Source organism: Phoca vitulina, unplaced genomic scaffold (genome assembly GCF_004348235.1).
Source record: "Phoca vitulina isolate PV1807 unplaced genomic scaffold, GSC_HSeal_1.0 scaffold7, whole genome shotgun sequence".
NCBI lineage: Eukaryota > Metazoa > Chordata > Mammalia > Carnivora > Phocidae > Phoca > Phoca vitulina.
In genome coordinates, this window is record NW_022589710.1 from 10,915,004 (window position 1) to 10,931,605 (window position 16,602).

At 38.2% G+C, this 16,602-nt stretch overlaps 1 protein-coding gene across 1 annotated transcript in view; it reads right to left on the reverse strand.

Annotated features, from left to right (window-relative positions):
* The window catches only part of SNX6 (sorting nexin 6), a 55,383-nt gene that overhangs the window by 16,560 nt on the left and 22,221 nt on the right, over positions 1-16,602 (reverse strand). The window contains exons 7-10 of the mRNA XM_032404934.1: positions 13,344-13,439; positions 11,294-11,399; positions 5,390-5,465; positions 3,415-3,454 (exon numbers count right to left, since the gene is read on the reverse strand). Of these exons, the coding sequence (XP_032260825.1) occupies positions 3,415-3,454; positions 5,390-5,465; positions 11,294-11,399; positions 13,344-13,439 (318 nt within the window). The remainder of the gene's footprint in view (positions 1-3,414; positions 3,455-5,389; positions 5,466-11,293; positions 11,400-13,343; positions 13,440-16,602) is intronic.

The window sequence follows — 16,602 nt, forward strand, 5'->3', positions numbered from 1 at the left end:
TACTTCTTTTTTTTTTTTTTTAAAGATTTTATTTATTTATTTGAGAGAGAGAGACACAGCGAGAGAGGGAACACAAGCAGGGGGAGCGGAAGAGGGAGAAGCAGGCTTCCCGCTGAGCAGGGAGCCCGATGCGGGGCTCGATCCCAGGACCCTGGGATCATGACCTGAGGCGAAGGCAGACGCTCAACGACTGAGCCACCCAGGCGCCCCTGAGCTGTATACTTCTGATATGTGCTCTTTCCTATATATATAATATGCTTCAATAAAAAAACTTGAAGCTTAAGAAATATTCCTTTATAACAGAGAAATAAACTTAGGAAATTTCTTAATCTAACAGATAAATGCACAAAGTATATTCAAAACTGACTTAGATAAATTTAGATAAACTGATTTAGATAAATCTAGGGAACATGCTAGACGATGTTGGGTGCTTTTAAATATGGCTCCTCTCCTTCCATTAAGAAGTAGGGTAGGTCAGGGCGCCTGGGTGGCTCAGTCGTTAAGCGTCTGCCTTCAGCTCAGGTCATGATCCCAGCGTCCTGGGATCGAGCCCCGCATCGGGCTCCCTGCTCAGCAGGAAGCCTGCTTCTCCCTCTCCCACTCCCCCTGCTTGTGTTCCCTCTCTCACTGTCGCTCTCTCTGTGTCAAATAAATAAAATCTTAAAAAAAAAAAGAAGTAGGGTATGTATCCCCTCCCCTTGAATCTGGGCCCTAAGACTGTATGACCAATACAGAAGTGATGCTGTGCCAGTTTCCAGGCCTTAATGAAACTAAAAATGTCTGCTTCCTATCTTTTGGGATGCTTCCTTTTGGAACCTAGCCAGCACATTGTGAGGAAGCCGAAGCAGCTCCCTGGAAAAGCAACATGCAGGTGTTATAGCCAACAGCCCTGGCTCAAGTCTCGGCTGATAGCCAGTATCACCCCCCAGACATCTGGAAGAGCCTTCATATGTTCCCTGTTGAGGCCCAGACATCATGGAGCAGAGGCAAGCCATCTCTGCTCTGTCTTTTCTGAATTCCTGACCTGAAGACTTCATTAGCGTAATAAAATGGTTGTCGTTTTTAAGCTACTTATTTTAGGATGGTTTGTTATACAGCAAATAACCACAACACTACAAAAACACTAAAAGAAATAAAGATAGTCGTGGCAATGGCAATGTGCCACCTAGAGCTCCTTCAAGAGCAACTGCTTGCTGTAAGGAGCACATATGGTTCAGAGTCCTACTTGCAATCTCTCTAGATCCAGAACAATATTCATTCCAAGGTTATGCTGATCCTCCCATGCCTGCCTTGGCTGCACCCCATGACAGAGCATGGGGCAGCAGGGCCAGCCCCTCCTGCCTGACGCAGTGCTCCCTCTAATGAGCCACTCTGGCTGACCTGCACAAAACTTTCTTGGAACCATGCTACAGTCTGAAACTCTTCCTACCCAGTACCCTCTTCCTCTGCCCTCTCCTTTCACAGGTATAGACCTGCACTATGGTCTAAAGGCTCTTCATGTCTATCCTACTCCTTCCTCTTTGTTCTTCCCAATGAATCTCTTGCACATCTGATTCCATTTTACATCTACTTGCACATCTTTTGACACATAAAGCTATTTTGTGATAAATCCCTGTTCTTTTGATGTAAACACATAGAAAAACAATGATATCTTCCCAGAAAATGCTCATTGGTACAAATACCAAAAGCAGAATAATGGACCCCAATATACAACATTTATGTATTTAATGACTCTTTCCTTTGTGAGAAAATCTCTCTTTTCCTTTCCTTGTCTTCACTACACATTACTCAATTGACAAAATCCTGTTGCAATCAGATTTCTACAATGGACTAGCCACCTCCACCCTCAGTTAAGTACCCTTAAACTTCTAATAAACATTTTCACTTTTCTATCAACTTTATCAAAGTGTTTAAATATTACTGCATCTAAGACTGATCCCTGAAAATCAAGACTATGTCAACATGAAATTATTACTATGAATCACACCTTTCTGCAGTTACATATCTGTCTCGTATTGATACAACTCATTTTTATTTTTAAAATTTTTTTTAAAGCTTTTATTTATTTATTTGAGAGAGAGAGAGCACAAGTGGTGGAGAGGGAGAAGCAGGCTGCCGCCTGAGCAGGGAGTCCGATGCGGGGCTTGATCCCAGGACCCCGGGATCATGACCTGAGCCGAAGGCAGATGCTTAACCGACTGAGCCACCCAGGCACCCCTATTTTTTAATTTTTAGAAAGATTTTATTTAAGAGAGAGTGAGTGAGAGAGAGCGCAAGAGCAGGGAGGGGCAGAGGAAGAGGGAGAAGCAGACTCCCCACTGATTGCAAAGCCTGACACCGGGGTTCACGCCGGGCTTGAACTCAATCCCGGGACGCCAGGATCATGACCTGAGCTGAAGGCAGATGCTTAAGCAAGTGAGCCACCCAGGCGCCCTGATACAACTCATTTTTAAACCAGTGTCATGGGGGATCAAAAGCAATATCATCTTGGTAAAATTATAATGAATCTAAGACTTTCTTCTAGCTTACAAAGCCCCAGAAAAAGATCATTCTTCATAAAAATAAATGCTGTTTCATAATGAACATGTTTTCTGATCAAGAATATGAACTTTCGGGGGTGCCTGGGTGGCTCAGTTGGTTAAGCGACTGCCTTCGGCTCAGGTCATGATCCTGGAGTCCCGGGATCGAGTCCCACATCGGGCTCCCTGCTTGGCAGGGAGTCTGCTTCTCCCTCTGACCTTCCCCCCTCTCATGTGCTCTCTCTCACTCTCTCAAATAAATGAATAAATAAAATCTTTAAAAAAAAAGAATATGAACTTTTGGGGCACCTGGGTAGCTCAGTTGGTTGGGCGTCTGCCTTCGGCTCAGGTCATGATCCCAGAGTCCTGGGACCGAGCCCCACGTTGGGCTCCCTGCTCCTGGGAAGCCTGCTTCTTCCTCTGCCTGCAGCTCCCCCTGCTTGTGTTCCCACTCTTGCTGTCTGTGTCAAATAAATAAATATTAAAAAAAAGGGGGGGGCGCCTGGGTGGCTCAGTCGTTAAGCGTCTGCCTTTGGCTCGGGTCATGATCCCAGGGTCCTGGGATCCACATCAGGCTCCCTGCTCCGCGGGAGGCCTACTTCTCCCTCTCCCACTCCCCCTGCTTGTGTTTCCTCTCTCGCTGTCTCTCTCTCTGTCAAATAAATAAAAATTAAAAAAAAAAAAATAAGAATATGAACTTTTACACAAATACCAGAAGGCCATAACAAAAAAATTTATTTCCTGAAAAAAACTCAAATTTTCAAATCTAAATCTGTCTCTTCATCCTTCTGAAGTATAGCTCATCTTTCTCAATAAAGTTTAATACAACCACAACAGGTTACACACTACTGTATGCAAAGATTGAGACTCTCAAAGGTTAACCAATAGTACTTACTCTTGTTTTATCAAACAGTTCTGAAACTTTGAGAAAAAACCTGGAAGGGAAAAATATTTCATCAGAAGTCAGCTTTGAAATGACTTTTCATTTCAAATGTTCAGAGCATATACCCCCAAAACCGTATTAATAATGAACTTTCTTATTTCATTGCAGTAATATTTAATGGTCTTGTTCACCACAGACTTCATTAGAACAACACCTCTATACTTCCATATAACAGATTGAAAACTGTTGTTAAAAAAAATCTTCCCATTTCAAGGTAACAGTCTAAGCCATACATTTACTTATGTATTTAATATATACTTTTTAAAGTAATCTCTACACCCAAGGGGGGGGGGGTCGAACTCACAACCCTGAGCTCAAGAGTCACGTGCTCCACTGACTGAGCCAGCCAGGCACCCCAAGCCATACATTTAAATTAAAAAATTTTTTCCTTATATTCTTTAGCAGAATGTCACATAATAGTAAATAAAGCCTGTATCTTCAAAATTACTATAGAAGTATAGAACAATCGGATCCAAAAAGGCTGACTTAAAAGGAAAACACTAAAGTTGGAGCAGCTCTTGAAGTTATCTGATACTTACGTGTTAAACATCTTCAAGTACAGCTGCTTTGTTTTAGAAAATAACAGAAATGAATAACCAATTTCTATCTCTGAATTCATGTTCACTTTTTTTTTTTTTTAAAGATTTTATTTATTTATTTGAGAGAATGAGAGACAGAGAGCCCGAGAGGGAAGAGAGTCAGAGGGAGAAGCAGACCCCCCGCTGAGCAGGGAGCCCGATATGGGACTCGAGCCCGGGGCTCCAGGATCATAACCTGAGCTGAAGGCAGTCGCTTAACGAACTGAGCCACCCAGGCGCCCTTCATGTTCACTTTTAACTAAATAGCCTATCTCTCAAATGCTGACACCAACTAAAAAATATCCCAATGCCAAACCATTAAAGGGGTATTCTGTGAAATAATATGTAATTACTGGTGACATTATAACTGGATTGGGCAAGTACTACTAAAAACTAAAACACTATTTTATGACCTTTGTTTTACCAAAAAGAACTTGATTTGACAGGTTTATGTCCAATAACTCACGGCAAGGTTGGCTTTTTCTTCTTATCAAAGAGTTAGAGACTAACTCTTTGGGAAGATAGCATGTTAATTAATGTAAGCTATATATAGTATCTTGTTTTGCTGAAAAACCTGGATCTTACATGTCTACTAAGACGGGATATACTAGAAAAAAGTTCAAGGATATGGTTTAGAAAAAGGCATAAACTATGAAAATAGTTTTGCCACTTAAAATTGAAAAAAAAGTTGGATTATTTTTCAATGAAGAGTTGGGTTTAAACAATATTATAGGAACAACTAAAATTAACTATGGTTAGATTAATGTGAAAAGCCAGTATAAAGTAAATAAACAACAGCTATGTATGCAAACATCCGGAGAGCATTTCTATACTAACATGCATAATACTTCCCTATCAGGTCACTCTAGGACTGCCCTAAGATTCATTAAACTTATAATCTAGAATAGCCAGCCTCTTTAAAAAGTATAAACTGATAACATCACATTTTACTTTAAAAGTCAATTTGGCCTCCAAAAAATACATACAAATATATATTATATTCTAATTCCAAAACATTTATTTATAATAAACTTCATCAAAACCTAAGAACATTTTGACATAAATTCTGTCTTCCTCTTCCTTATATACATAAATCAGCCAATTTTCATCAAATAAAACTTTGCAAATGTTAAAATTATATAAAGCCAATTTTTACTTTTCAGATTTAAAAAATAAGAGAGAAATGGTAGAGAAAAAAATGACACTGATCCAAGTTTATAAGAAGCGCCTTATTACTGATGTATTTTGAAGAAGATATTCTAAATGACTCTCAGGTCAGAAGTATTCTGTGTGTCCAGGCTGCCAACGAAATTTTTGTTTTATTTAATGTTTCAAATCAGAATCCTTACTTGCATATATCTGTAGAATCCTGAGTTCCTAAAGCATATAATGAAGAACCAATTCTATTGTAATCATCTGCAGCACCTATGGAAAAAAATTTTTAGAATATATTTATTCATTGATTCAAAAATACTTATTGAGCACCTACCTGCCAAACAATGTGTATGCAGTATGAAATACCCCAAGTCTGGTGAAGGAAATGACAACAGCTATATTATAACTTGATGAATATTATATTAGAAGTAGGAACAAACTACTCTGGGAGCCGGGGAAACAGATGATTCCACCTGAGTAAGTTAGGGAAGGATTTACAGACACTACTGAATGAATCAGAACTTGTAGGATAAGCAAATCTTTACCAGGCAAAATGGAGGGGACAGCATGGATAAAGGCCAATGAGACATAAAAGAATACAGTATATTCAAACAGCCTTCTAGGAAGAAGGCACTACAGGGTATAGAAGACAGTGGACAGAGCTGAAGATGGAAAAATAAACTGGAAGTATCCTGGGGGGAAAAAACAGGTTTTTGTAAGACACGATAAAGTTTGGATTTGATCTTGTAAGAACGGGTGTTATTAAACATTTTAAAATAACAGTAGTGGTAAAAACAACCATTAAGGATTTTAGATAAAAAATTCTGCTGCCTGGAATAAAGATTAGAAATGGAGACACAGAAGGCTGAGTAACCAACTAGGAATTTGTTGTGTCAGATACTGATGGTCAGGATCAAGTTAGCAAAAAGAGTGACAGCAGAGAGGAACAACAAAGCTAGAAGATATTTAGGAAACCTAATAGGTAGGATTTACAAACAAGAGACCTAAGGTAGGAGGGAAATTTATGGAGCTTGGGAAGCTAGATGAATGGTGGTAGCACCATTATCCTTGGGTGCTAGGAAGCGAAGTATTCAACTTCAGCACTTTTCCCAGGGCTCACCCCATGGGACAACTTGTTGAGAAAAGATTTCTCGTTTCAGAGAAAGGATAGTATAAGTGCAATGGTTAAGAGCATAGAACTGGAACCAAACTGCTTAGGGTCCAATCCCAATTTACCAGCTCTACGACCTCGAGCTTATCACTTAACCTGTGTATGCCTTGCTTTCCTTATCTGGAAATGGGAATAATAATGGTACCAGCTCCGCATGATTACTTGGACTAAATGAATTAATAAATGTTACTATAGGGGCGCCTGGGTGGCTCAGTCGTTAAGCGTCTGCCTTCGGCTCAGGTCATGATCCCGGGGTCCTGGGATCGAGCCCCGCATCGGGCTCCCTGCTCAGCGGGAAGCCTGCTTCTCCCTCTCCCACTCCCCCTGCTTGTGTTCCCTCTCTCGCTGTGTCTCTCTCTGTCAAATAAATAAATAAAATCTTAAAAAAATAAATAATAAAAATAAAAAAATAAATGTTACTATATACCTGGCACATAGCAAGTACAGTATTATACAAATGTTTGCTATTATTAACGAAATCCGAGACATGCCTATTTTGTATGGAAATTCCCACTTATGCCAGCAGTATTTTACAAGGTTTAATGTGTTTATTCTCTAACAAAACAGTAATCCTTACATTGTACTTTCTTATGCTGTACAAAGTTACATTCAACAAATAAGACTGAAATCTGGTGACTCTATTTACTTTTTAAAATTATTCAAAACAGATCTATTTTGATCTTTCATAAAGAATTTTTTTGGGGGGTGCCTGGGTGGCTCAGTCGTTAAGCATCTGCCTTCGGCTCAGGTCATGATCCCAGGGTCCTGGGATCGAGCCCCGCATCAGGCTCCCTGCTCAGCGGGAAGCCTGCTTCTCCCTCTCCCACTCCCCCTGCTTGTGTTCCCTCTCTCGCTCTGTCTCTGTCAAATAAATAAAAATCTTTAAAAAAAAAAAAAAAGAATTTGTTTTTAAAGTGGGCTCCATGCCCAACATGGGGCTCAAACTCACACAAGAGTTGCATACTCTACTCATCTGAGCCAGCCAGGTGCCCCCATAAAGAAACTGTGAACACAAACTTCAGACTCTGAATGGTAACTTCTACATATGAGATTGTTCACTATTATCCTAAAAGTTTAAGTTAAAAAAAATAACACTTAAAAATCACAAAAAGGTTGGTTTATTGAGGCAGGAATCACAAATGATTTGTGTTTAAAATCAAATACATTAATATTTTATACTTAAACTGACCCTGAAATTATTTTTTACAGCAAGACATTCCTGGATCCTAATATCTGGCCCTGAGAACACTACCCTCTTTAGCTGTTACATCATTATATGATCAGAGAAAATAAGCAAACTGCCCTGATTTTATACATTACAGTGATGTTGAAAACTTAAGTTTTCATAGTCCAGGCTAAGTTCATGCATCATGAAAAAATAATTTTTACTTTATAATTCTGTAAAATCATATGTTATATAATTAATTATATGTAATAATTATGATTTTGTAAATAGGTTCACAACGTTCTTTCTTAAAAGCACTGTTCCAGGGGCGCCTGGGTGGCTCAGTCGTTGAACATCTGCCTTCGGCTCAGGTCATGATCTCATGGTCCTGGGATCGAGCCCGCATCGGGCTCCCTGCTCAGCGGGAAGCCTGCTTCTCCCTCTCCCACTCCCCCTGCTTGTGTTCCTTCTCTCACTTTGTCTCTCTCTGTCAAATAAATAAATAAAATCTTTAAAAAAAAAAAAAAAAAAGCACTGTTCCATTTGGTCAAATAAATAAAGAAGAATCACTAATATTTTCTTCAGTTTTCTTAATGGATGACTGTCTACCTTTATAGTTCTTTATGTTTCCATAGCACGAATATACACCTCTATTACAGGACTGATTATAGTACACTGTAATTTTTTGCTTTTCGTGTTTATTTCACCTGCAAAATTTTTATTTTTTTTAAGATTTTATTTATTTATTTGAGATTGAGCACAAGCAGGGGGAGGTACAGAGGGAGAAGCAGACTCCCCACTAAGCAGGGAGCCTGACACAGGGCTCCATCCCAGGACCCCAGGATCATGACCTGAGCTGAAGGCAGACATTTAACCAACTGAGCCACCCAGGTGTCCCTATTTATTTATTTTTAAAAAGATTTATTTATTTGAGAGAGAGACAAGAGCATAAGTGCGGGGAGAGGCAGAAGGAGATCCCGATGGAGGAATGATCCCAGGACCCTGAGATCATGACCTTAGCCGAAATCAAGAGTTGGCTGCTTAACCAACTGAGCCACCCAGGCCCCCCTGAACTCTATCACATTTAAACTCCATTGGTATAAGTGATATTTATCCCAAGAACATAAGGTTGGTGTAACATTTGAAAATACAATTAATCATACTAATAGACTAAAAAGGAAAAACGGTATGATTATCTCAACACTGTAGGTGCAAAAAAGAACATTTGATAAAAATCCAACATTCATTCCTGACTTAAAAGAAAAAAAAAAACTCCCAGAAAACTAGCAATTTACAAGAGAATTTTCTCAACCTGATAAAAAGCATCTAGGAAAAACTAATAGTTTAAGAAAGAATGCCTTCCACGTAAGGTAAGGAACAAGGCAAAGACGCCCACTCTCACCACTTCCATCCACACTCTACTGGAGCTACAGGTACAACTTCAGTACGACGGGGCAAAGGAAAGAAATAAATGGAATCTAAACTGGAAAGAAATCTAATTGTTTCTATTAGCAGATGATCATCTATGTAGAAGATCCAAAGGAATCTACAAATAGTTACTGGAACCAGTAAGTGAGTTTATTTAGTAAGACTGCAAGATATATGATCAATATAGAAAATACATTGTATTTCTATATATTAGCAAATAACAACTGGAAACTGAAAGGTATAAAATACATCATTTACAAGAGCATCAAAAATAATTAGGAATCAATCTAACTATATACAAGATAACTATGTATAAGATTTGTACAACGAAAGCTATAAAATATTGCTGAGAGAATTTAAGGAAGACCTAGCTAAATGGAGAAATATACTATATTCATGTATCAGAAGAATCAATATTGTTAAGACATCAATCCTCCCCAAACTGACCTACAGATTCTACACAACCCCAATCAAAAAATCCCAGACACCATTTTTATAAAAGTGACAAGCTGATTCTAAAATCCATATGAAAATGTAAAGAACCTAGAGGGGCCAAAACAACTTTGGTAAAGAAGAATAAAGCAGGAGGACTTATATAAGAAAAGTTATTCAACATCATCAGTCATTAGGGAAATGCAAATTAAAATCACACTGAGACGCCTATGAGAATGGCTAAAAGGAAAAAGAATGAGTATCCTTGTTGGAAAAGATGTGGAGGAATTGGAACTCTCATGCACAGCTGGTAGGAATGTAAAATGGTACAGTCATTTCATTTTGGGAAAAAAAGTTTGGCAGTTTCTTAAAAAGTTAATTATACACTTACCACATGACCCAGCCACTCTACTTTTAGGTATTACCCAAGAGAAATGAAAGCACATGTCCATACAAAGACTTACAAATAGATGGTTCATGTCAGCTTTATTTATAACAGTCTAAAGCTAACAATGACCCAAATGTCCACCAACAGCTGAATGGATAAACAATTGTGGTATATCCATACAACAGTATAATACTCAGCAATTAAAAGGAATGCCCTCTTGATACACACAACAACTTGAACTAATCTCAAAATAATTTTGTTGCATTTTAAAGCCAAATAATAAAGAGTACATATAGTATGATTCCATTCATACAAAATTCTAGAAAATGCAAACTAATCTATAGAGACAGGAAGCAGATCAATGGTTGCCTGGGGACAGGGAAAAAGGGAGGGAATACAAAGGGCTGTAAGGGAACTTTTGGTGGTGATGGATATGTTCATTATCTTGATTATAGTGATGATTTTACACATATGTCAAAACTTATCAAATTGTATACTTTGAACATTGCAACTTACTGATACCAACTTTATACCTCAATAAAGCTGTTAAAAGAAAACATTAGTCTATCTTGAACTTTGAATGAATCTTTTACATACATGATTTTGTAACATCATGTACTTGATCATTTAGAAAATATTGGCTCAATGAGTTATGCAGATCTTCCAAATGTTGACACACTTCATTATACATAAACAACATCAAAAATACCACATTGACATATGATCATCAATCTCCTCAGACAAGTCTTTATTGTGAAGCAAGTTCATGAGGATGGATACAAGTTTTCAAAAATTCTAATTATTGCTGGAGAGCTTGACTTTTATCATTGTCAACAAATACTATCAGTTGTTTTCCTTAAAGTGACAGATTCACTTAATTTTTAAGAAAATGTCTACCAAATACTCAAATCTGAATAATCATAGTTTGGCAGCTTTTCTCTTAAGTAGAAATGGTGGTTTTTTTGGGAAAAAAAAAAAGACAGATAATTCAGTTGCAACTAAAGTGCTTTTCTAAAGAGAACCATTATATTTCAGTACACAGAGTGCTTTATGTATACCTTCCATTTCATCATTCAGAATATTAAAAAAGTGAACTCAAGGGAAGTGTTTATTACAATTAGTAATTTTAACTGCTTTATCAAGAATATTCTTAATTGAATTTTTCTTTCTAACTGCAAACGCACTGCAGGAAGAATATAGTGACTCTTAGCACAATTTGGTGCCACTGTCTTGCTCTGTGCTAAGGCACCAGTAATCTTATCCACCATGGCTTCTGCTTTATCAGTGTAAATGTGAACATGGTGAAAAATACAAAAAGCATCATGGATTGTTATGAAAATAGTTTTGACCTCACAGACTTGCTAAAAATAAAAAGAGCCTTAGGGTCAAGACTTCACAGACCACAGTTTGAGAACCACTGTTCTATAGCAAGACTTTTATAAACTATAAGTAACATAGTAACTTTATAATTATTCCATTAAAATTTAAGCTTTAGCCACAGAGAAAAACCTTACTTTTGTGGGATCTTGTCATCCTATCAGATTTAGCAGATGCATCCTTAACTCGGTTATGATATTCTAAAAGGAATGTTCGTTCATGCTCAAAGAAATCATCTACATCCTATAGGGTCAAAAGAAAATATAATTTTTCACTTATTTACTTTAGTGTAATACATAAATCACTTTACCATTATAATCATAAAAGATCAGTAAAACAGCACAGCTATCCTCTAATAATCAGATGTTCTAACGATTTCACCAACAAATTCAGACTTTATACAGACATGCACTTCTATCTATCCAGGAAGAAATCTGCAATGGTTTTGCAGTTGAAAGCTTAGATCCTTCCATAATGGTTCACGTTCACATGTTGTACTCTGAAATATGTTCCTACTCGTGCTCTGTGTCTATGGTCCAGCCTCTCCAACAAATATATTACTGCCAGGGGGGGAGTAATCAATTGCTTTTGAGAAGGAACAAATTCTGATAGACAAGTCCGAATCTATTTCTCTTGGTCTATTAAGTATTCTATGAGCCATTCCTAAAGGCTGCCAGGCCTTCGCCATTACAGCCCTCTCTGCTTGCTTTGGGGAAACATGGCCAAACTAGCTTTCTGGGAGCAATTATTGTATCTTTTTTGAAACAAAGCTAGATACACATTAAAAATAAAAATTATTAAAAGTACTTTCCTCCTTTCTAAAACAACAATCATTTTTTGAAATAGCACCAGCTAAAATGATGTAATTCACATCCACATCAACAGAACATGGGAAAGAAGTCAGTACTAACAAAATGTCCTTTAAAATTTGTAATTCATGTGTACCAATTTTCTTAACTGTTAAAATGGGGATAAAACTATCCAACTTGTAGGGTTGAAGAGTAAACAAAATGTGGATTAACAAACACCACATTGTAAATGTTCAAAAAATGTTACTACTTTACCAAAATCATAATCCATATAGTGGATTAATGCTAAGAAAAATGTTCAATATTAATGTGTAAGTAGCATCAAAATGGAAGGAAGTGGAGTGCTTATTAGAAAGTAGCCATGGCACATGCACTGTCAACATACCAGCTGACCTGTCTCTGAAAAACTGAAGTATGAATCAAATAAATAGTACTTCCTACCTAAGTTTTACTGTAGATGTATCTATAAAAATAGGTAATGATGACAAAGCAGCATTATTTATCTCTTTCTTAGTATCTGCTTGATAATGTAATATAAACACTTTTCTCTTTTAATGGTTAAGAGTTTTCAGATAAATCAATTCTTGTACCATTTTTAGAACATCATTAAGAAATACTTAGGTGCTATTTATTTAATTTTAAATATGCCTGTTTATTTATTTATTTGTAAGCTCTACACGCAATGTGGGGCTTGAATTCACAACTCTGAGATCAAGAGTCACATGCTCTACTAACTGAGCCAGTCAGGCGCCCCACAACAAGACTAAAACCTCAAAGGAGCTCTTCTAACTCCAGATCTGAACCCAAGTGTGCCCCTAACATTTGTAAGGCCTAGGGCAAGTGTACAAACGGAGGCAGGCCCTCTTCGTGCCCTATCCTGCAGCTCTGTACGGCACCGAGAGAAACCTCACGTGTGTATGTAAGCGGATATTCTATCCTGCACACTGATCTTCTCCCCTGTGCCCTCCCTCTTCCCAGCTGTTCCATGGTCACCCTTGACCACCCATGAATGCACACACTGGAGGATGAATTCAGGGAAGAGGCCCACAGAAGAGAAAAAGTTGGAAGTAGGCTTCAGATTTGGGCAAGGAAACATGGGGTTCCAGACCCCTAAAGCATGGTCTAGTTTGGAGGGAAGGGGTATGCACTCCAGGTGGGCAAATCCCCTTGAACCTACAGACCTCTCACCCCTGGGAGAAGGAAGTTCTCTAAAGAGTAGAATCGAGGGCAGGGGGCCCAGATTCCCAGGCCTAAGCATTCTACCATCCAAATTCTCTTTTACTCTAATAAGTCATCTGCACATCTGAAATCTCAATCTATCTTCTCAAAAGAAGTAGATTCTCAAACCAATACCTCTGTTAATCAAATAGAATCTTACCTTTACTCCTGAAACAATTACTCCATCTGCTGATTTTACCATGTTTTTAAAGAAATCTTCAAGTTTCTCTTTTTTATTTTTTCCTCTCACACTCAGCTGAAAGAAAGGTAAACTTAAGTTGGCAATTTTTTTAGATTACAAATGGAAAGTAATGCCTCTTTTATTCTCTGACATCAAAATGGCAACCACAAAAGGATCCTGGTTTTTAAACTTTAATAAAGTGGCAATATCATTATGTGTATCCGTGACTTTCAAACTTTAGTGTATTAAAGAGGAGGCTGGCCTCTCTCAAAGATTCAGATTCAGGTGATCTACAATAATGCCTAGATATCTCAAATTTTATAAGTATATTTGATAATCCCATTGCAAGTAGCCTTCTTATCCCATATATAGTAATATATAAAGACAACTAAAAATTTAATCCAGGAGTTCATTTAAAGATGTAAAATTTATTGGAGTCTAATACACCATCATAGGACTCTATAAAAACTTTGAAAATACATTGTGCAAATTCTTTTTTTTTTTTTGTAAGATTTTACTTATCTTATTTGAGAGAGAATAAGAGAGAATGAGTGGGGTGAGAGGCAGAGGAAGAAGCAGACTCCCCGCTGAGCAGGGAGCCTGATGTGGGCTCGATCCTGGGACTCGGGGATCATGACCTGAGCCGAAGGCAGATGCTTAACCTACTGAGCCACCCAAGCGCCCCATATTCTGCAAACTCTTCACTCTGAACTCATCCAAATATCATGTCTTGTCCTGTTTTGGGGATCAGCAACTTACAGTATAAGGGACACAAAAGGTGACTCCAGATGGCAAGAATGGTTATCTAAAGGCAAAACTGAGAAGCAGCTAACTCTTTGACTTTACCACTTGCTGCACCAGGGTGTCCCATAATGTAACATCCCATCTAATTTCCGTATCTACTGCCATGGCTTCAATGTTCACCATTATGTAAATGATTCACAAATCATGATCACTACCCCTAAGCTCTTTCCTGAACCTCAGACCCTATTTCCAATTGCCTATATTATATCCCTATATGGAGATTCTGCTAAACCCACATTAAACTAAGACAGTATTCATTATAATCTAATCTAATCTCCAAATTTTTCTTCTTGGTTCCCTGTCCATGGTCCCTCCATCCAACCAGTCTCTCCAACATATTCCCTTAAGCCCCACACCTCTCATTAAAAATCTTGAAATAATCTACAACTTCTTTTTGTCTCTCACAGCTCAAATTCTACCATCAAATCCTGAAATCTGTCCCTTTCTTTCCCACTGTCCTAGTGAAAAACCTCATTTTTCTTGCCTAACTACTACACTGGACTACTAGTTAACATCTCTCATTTCCTCAATTCAATCCATTCTGTTGATGACTTCCAAAATCAAATTTTGAGCATCTCCTCCTTACTCAATACCTTTACAGAGTTTCACAATGTTCAGAGTTAAGAAGAAAACTCAGTCAGAAGAGATCCCAAAGATGTAGAAGTACATGGGATCCAGGAGAGCTAGAAAGATATCTTCATCAAAATGGAAAGGCACAATGTGATACATCATATTAACAGAATAAAGGACAAAACCACATCATCTCAATAGCTATACTTTTTTCATAACAAAAACACTCAACAAACTAGGAACAGAAGGGAACTTCAACTTGATAAAGAGCATCAACGAAAATCCCACAGCTAACATCATACTTAACAGTGAAACAATGAATGCTTTCCCCCTAAGATTAGAGACGAAACAAAAGATGTCTGCTCTTGTCATTTCTATTTTACATAGTACTGGAGGTCCTAGCCAGGACAGATAGGCAAGCAAAAGAAATTAAAAGGGTATCCAGATTAGAAAGGAAGAAATTAAAAAAAAAAAGAAAAAAAGCTAAAACATGATCATGGCTGCCATGGTGATTGAGAGTTGTGGAACACACATAGAGTTGTAGGATTTGATTTCTGACTGGCTTCCACTTCCCAGTGAACACAGTCATTTTCTCCTCTAGAGGAACTGCTGAAAGTTGAAATGAGCTTTTATGGAAAATGGGAGAGAGCTGTCTAAAGTCATAACCTTGTTATAAATGATGGAGCAGGCAATCTAGACTAGATGAGAAATAAGTAAAGACAAAAGGGCTTCTAACAGGGTCAAAATGCAGGAGAGGTCAAGGGTCTAGATGTACCAGTGAGTTAAAGAACAACCTAAATAGGAGTAGGGAAAAAGAGAGTTGTCTATGTTTGGAGTCTAGCTGTCAATGTTTGGAGTCTATTAATACTAGAGTTTAAGAACTCAGATAAGAGAGAGGGTCCTGGGTGTGGCCACTGATAAGGTAGCAAGAATTGAATGGACATTAGGGTGTTTTTTGTTTTTTAAGATTTTATTTATTTATTTGACAGAGAGGTAGAGAGAGAGCACAAGGAGGCAGAGCAGCAGGCAGAGGGAGAGGGAGAAGCGGGCTCCCCGCCGAGCAGGGAGCCGCATGTGGGACTCGATCCCACATGGCCCTGGGATCATGACCGGAACCGAAGGCATCTGTTTAACCGACTGAGCCACCCAGGCGCCCCAAGGGAATTAATTGGGTTAAATATTTAATCTATTGTTAAGCAGACTCAGACTATACCTAGTAGAAACAGAGAAGGTATATAGCTACCTAAGTAAAGCAACACTAAATGCTTACAACAGTGACTACTCACACAACTAAACACTAGAACAAGCTTTTCTAGGCCTCCCAGATGCCCCATGGCCTTTTTAGACTTCAAGCACCCTAGCCCTACTTCAACAGCTCATCAGTCCCATGACCCTCTGAAACTCAGATAACAAAATAGCACATACAGATTGCTTTTCCTGCCCCAGTGAAGTGAGTAAAGATCTGAGAAACAGCATCAGAACAAGATTGAGAGAAACTTTTTAGTTTTGGGCCTATAATCTTCAATAACCTATTAATGTACTTGCTATTAATTAATTATATCTTTTAGAAGGATTTATTTATTTGAGAGAAAGAGAAAACACGTGAGCGTTGGCGGGGGGGGGGCACAGAGGGAGAGAGACTCTTAGGCAGACTCTATGCTGAGCACAGAGCCTGATGCGAGGCTCGATCTCACCATCCTGAGATCATGACCTGAGCCAAAATCATGAGTCAGGCGCTTAACTGACTGCACCACCCAGGTGTTCCGCTATTAATTTGTACAGAATATTTGCAAAACACTTTCCTGTCTTTTTAGAGTTTCTCCAAAACACCATATGCTGATATTAAAAGGGTTATTATAATGCA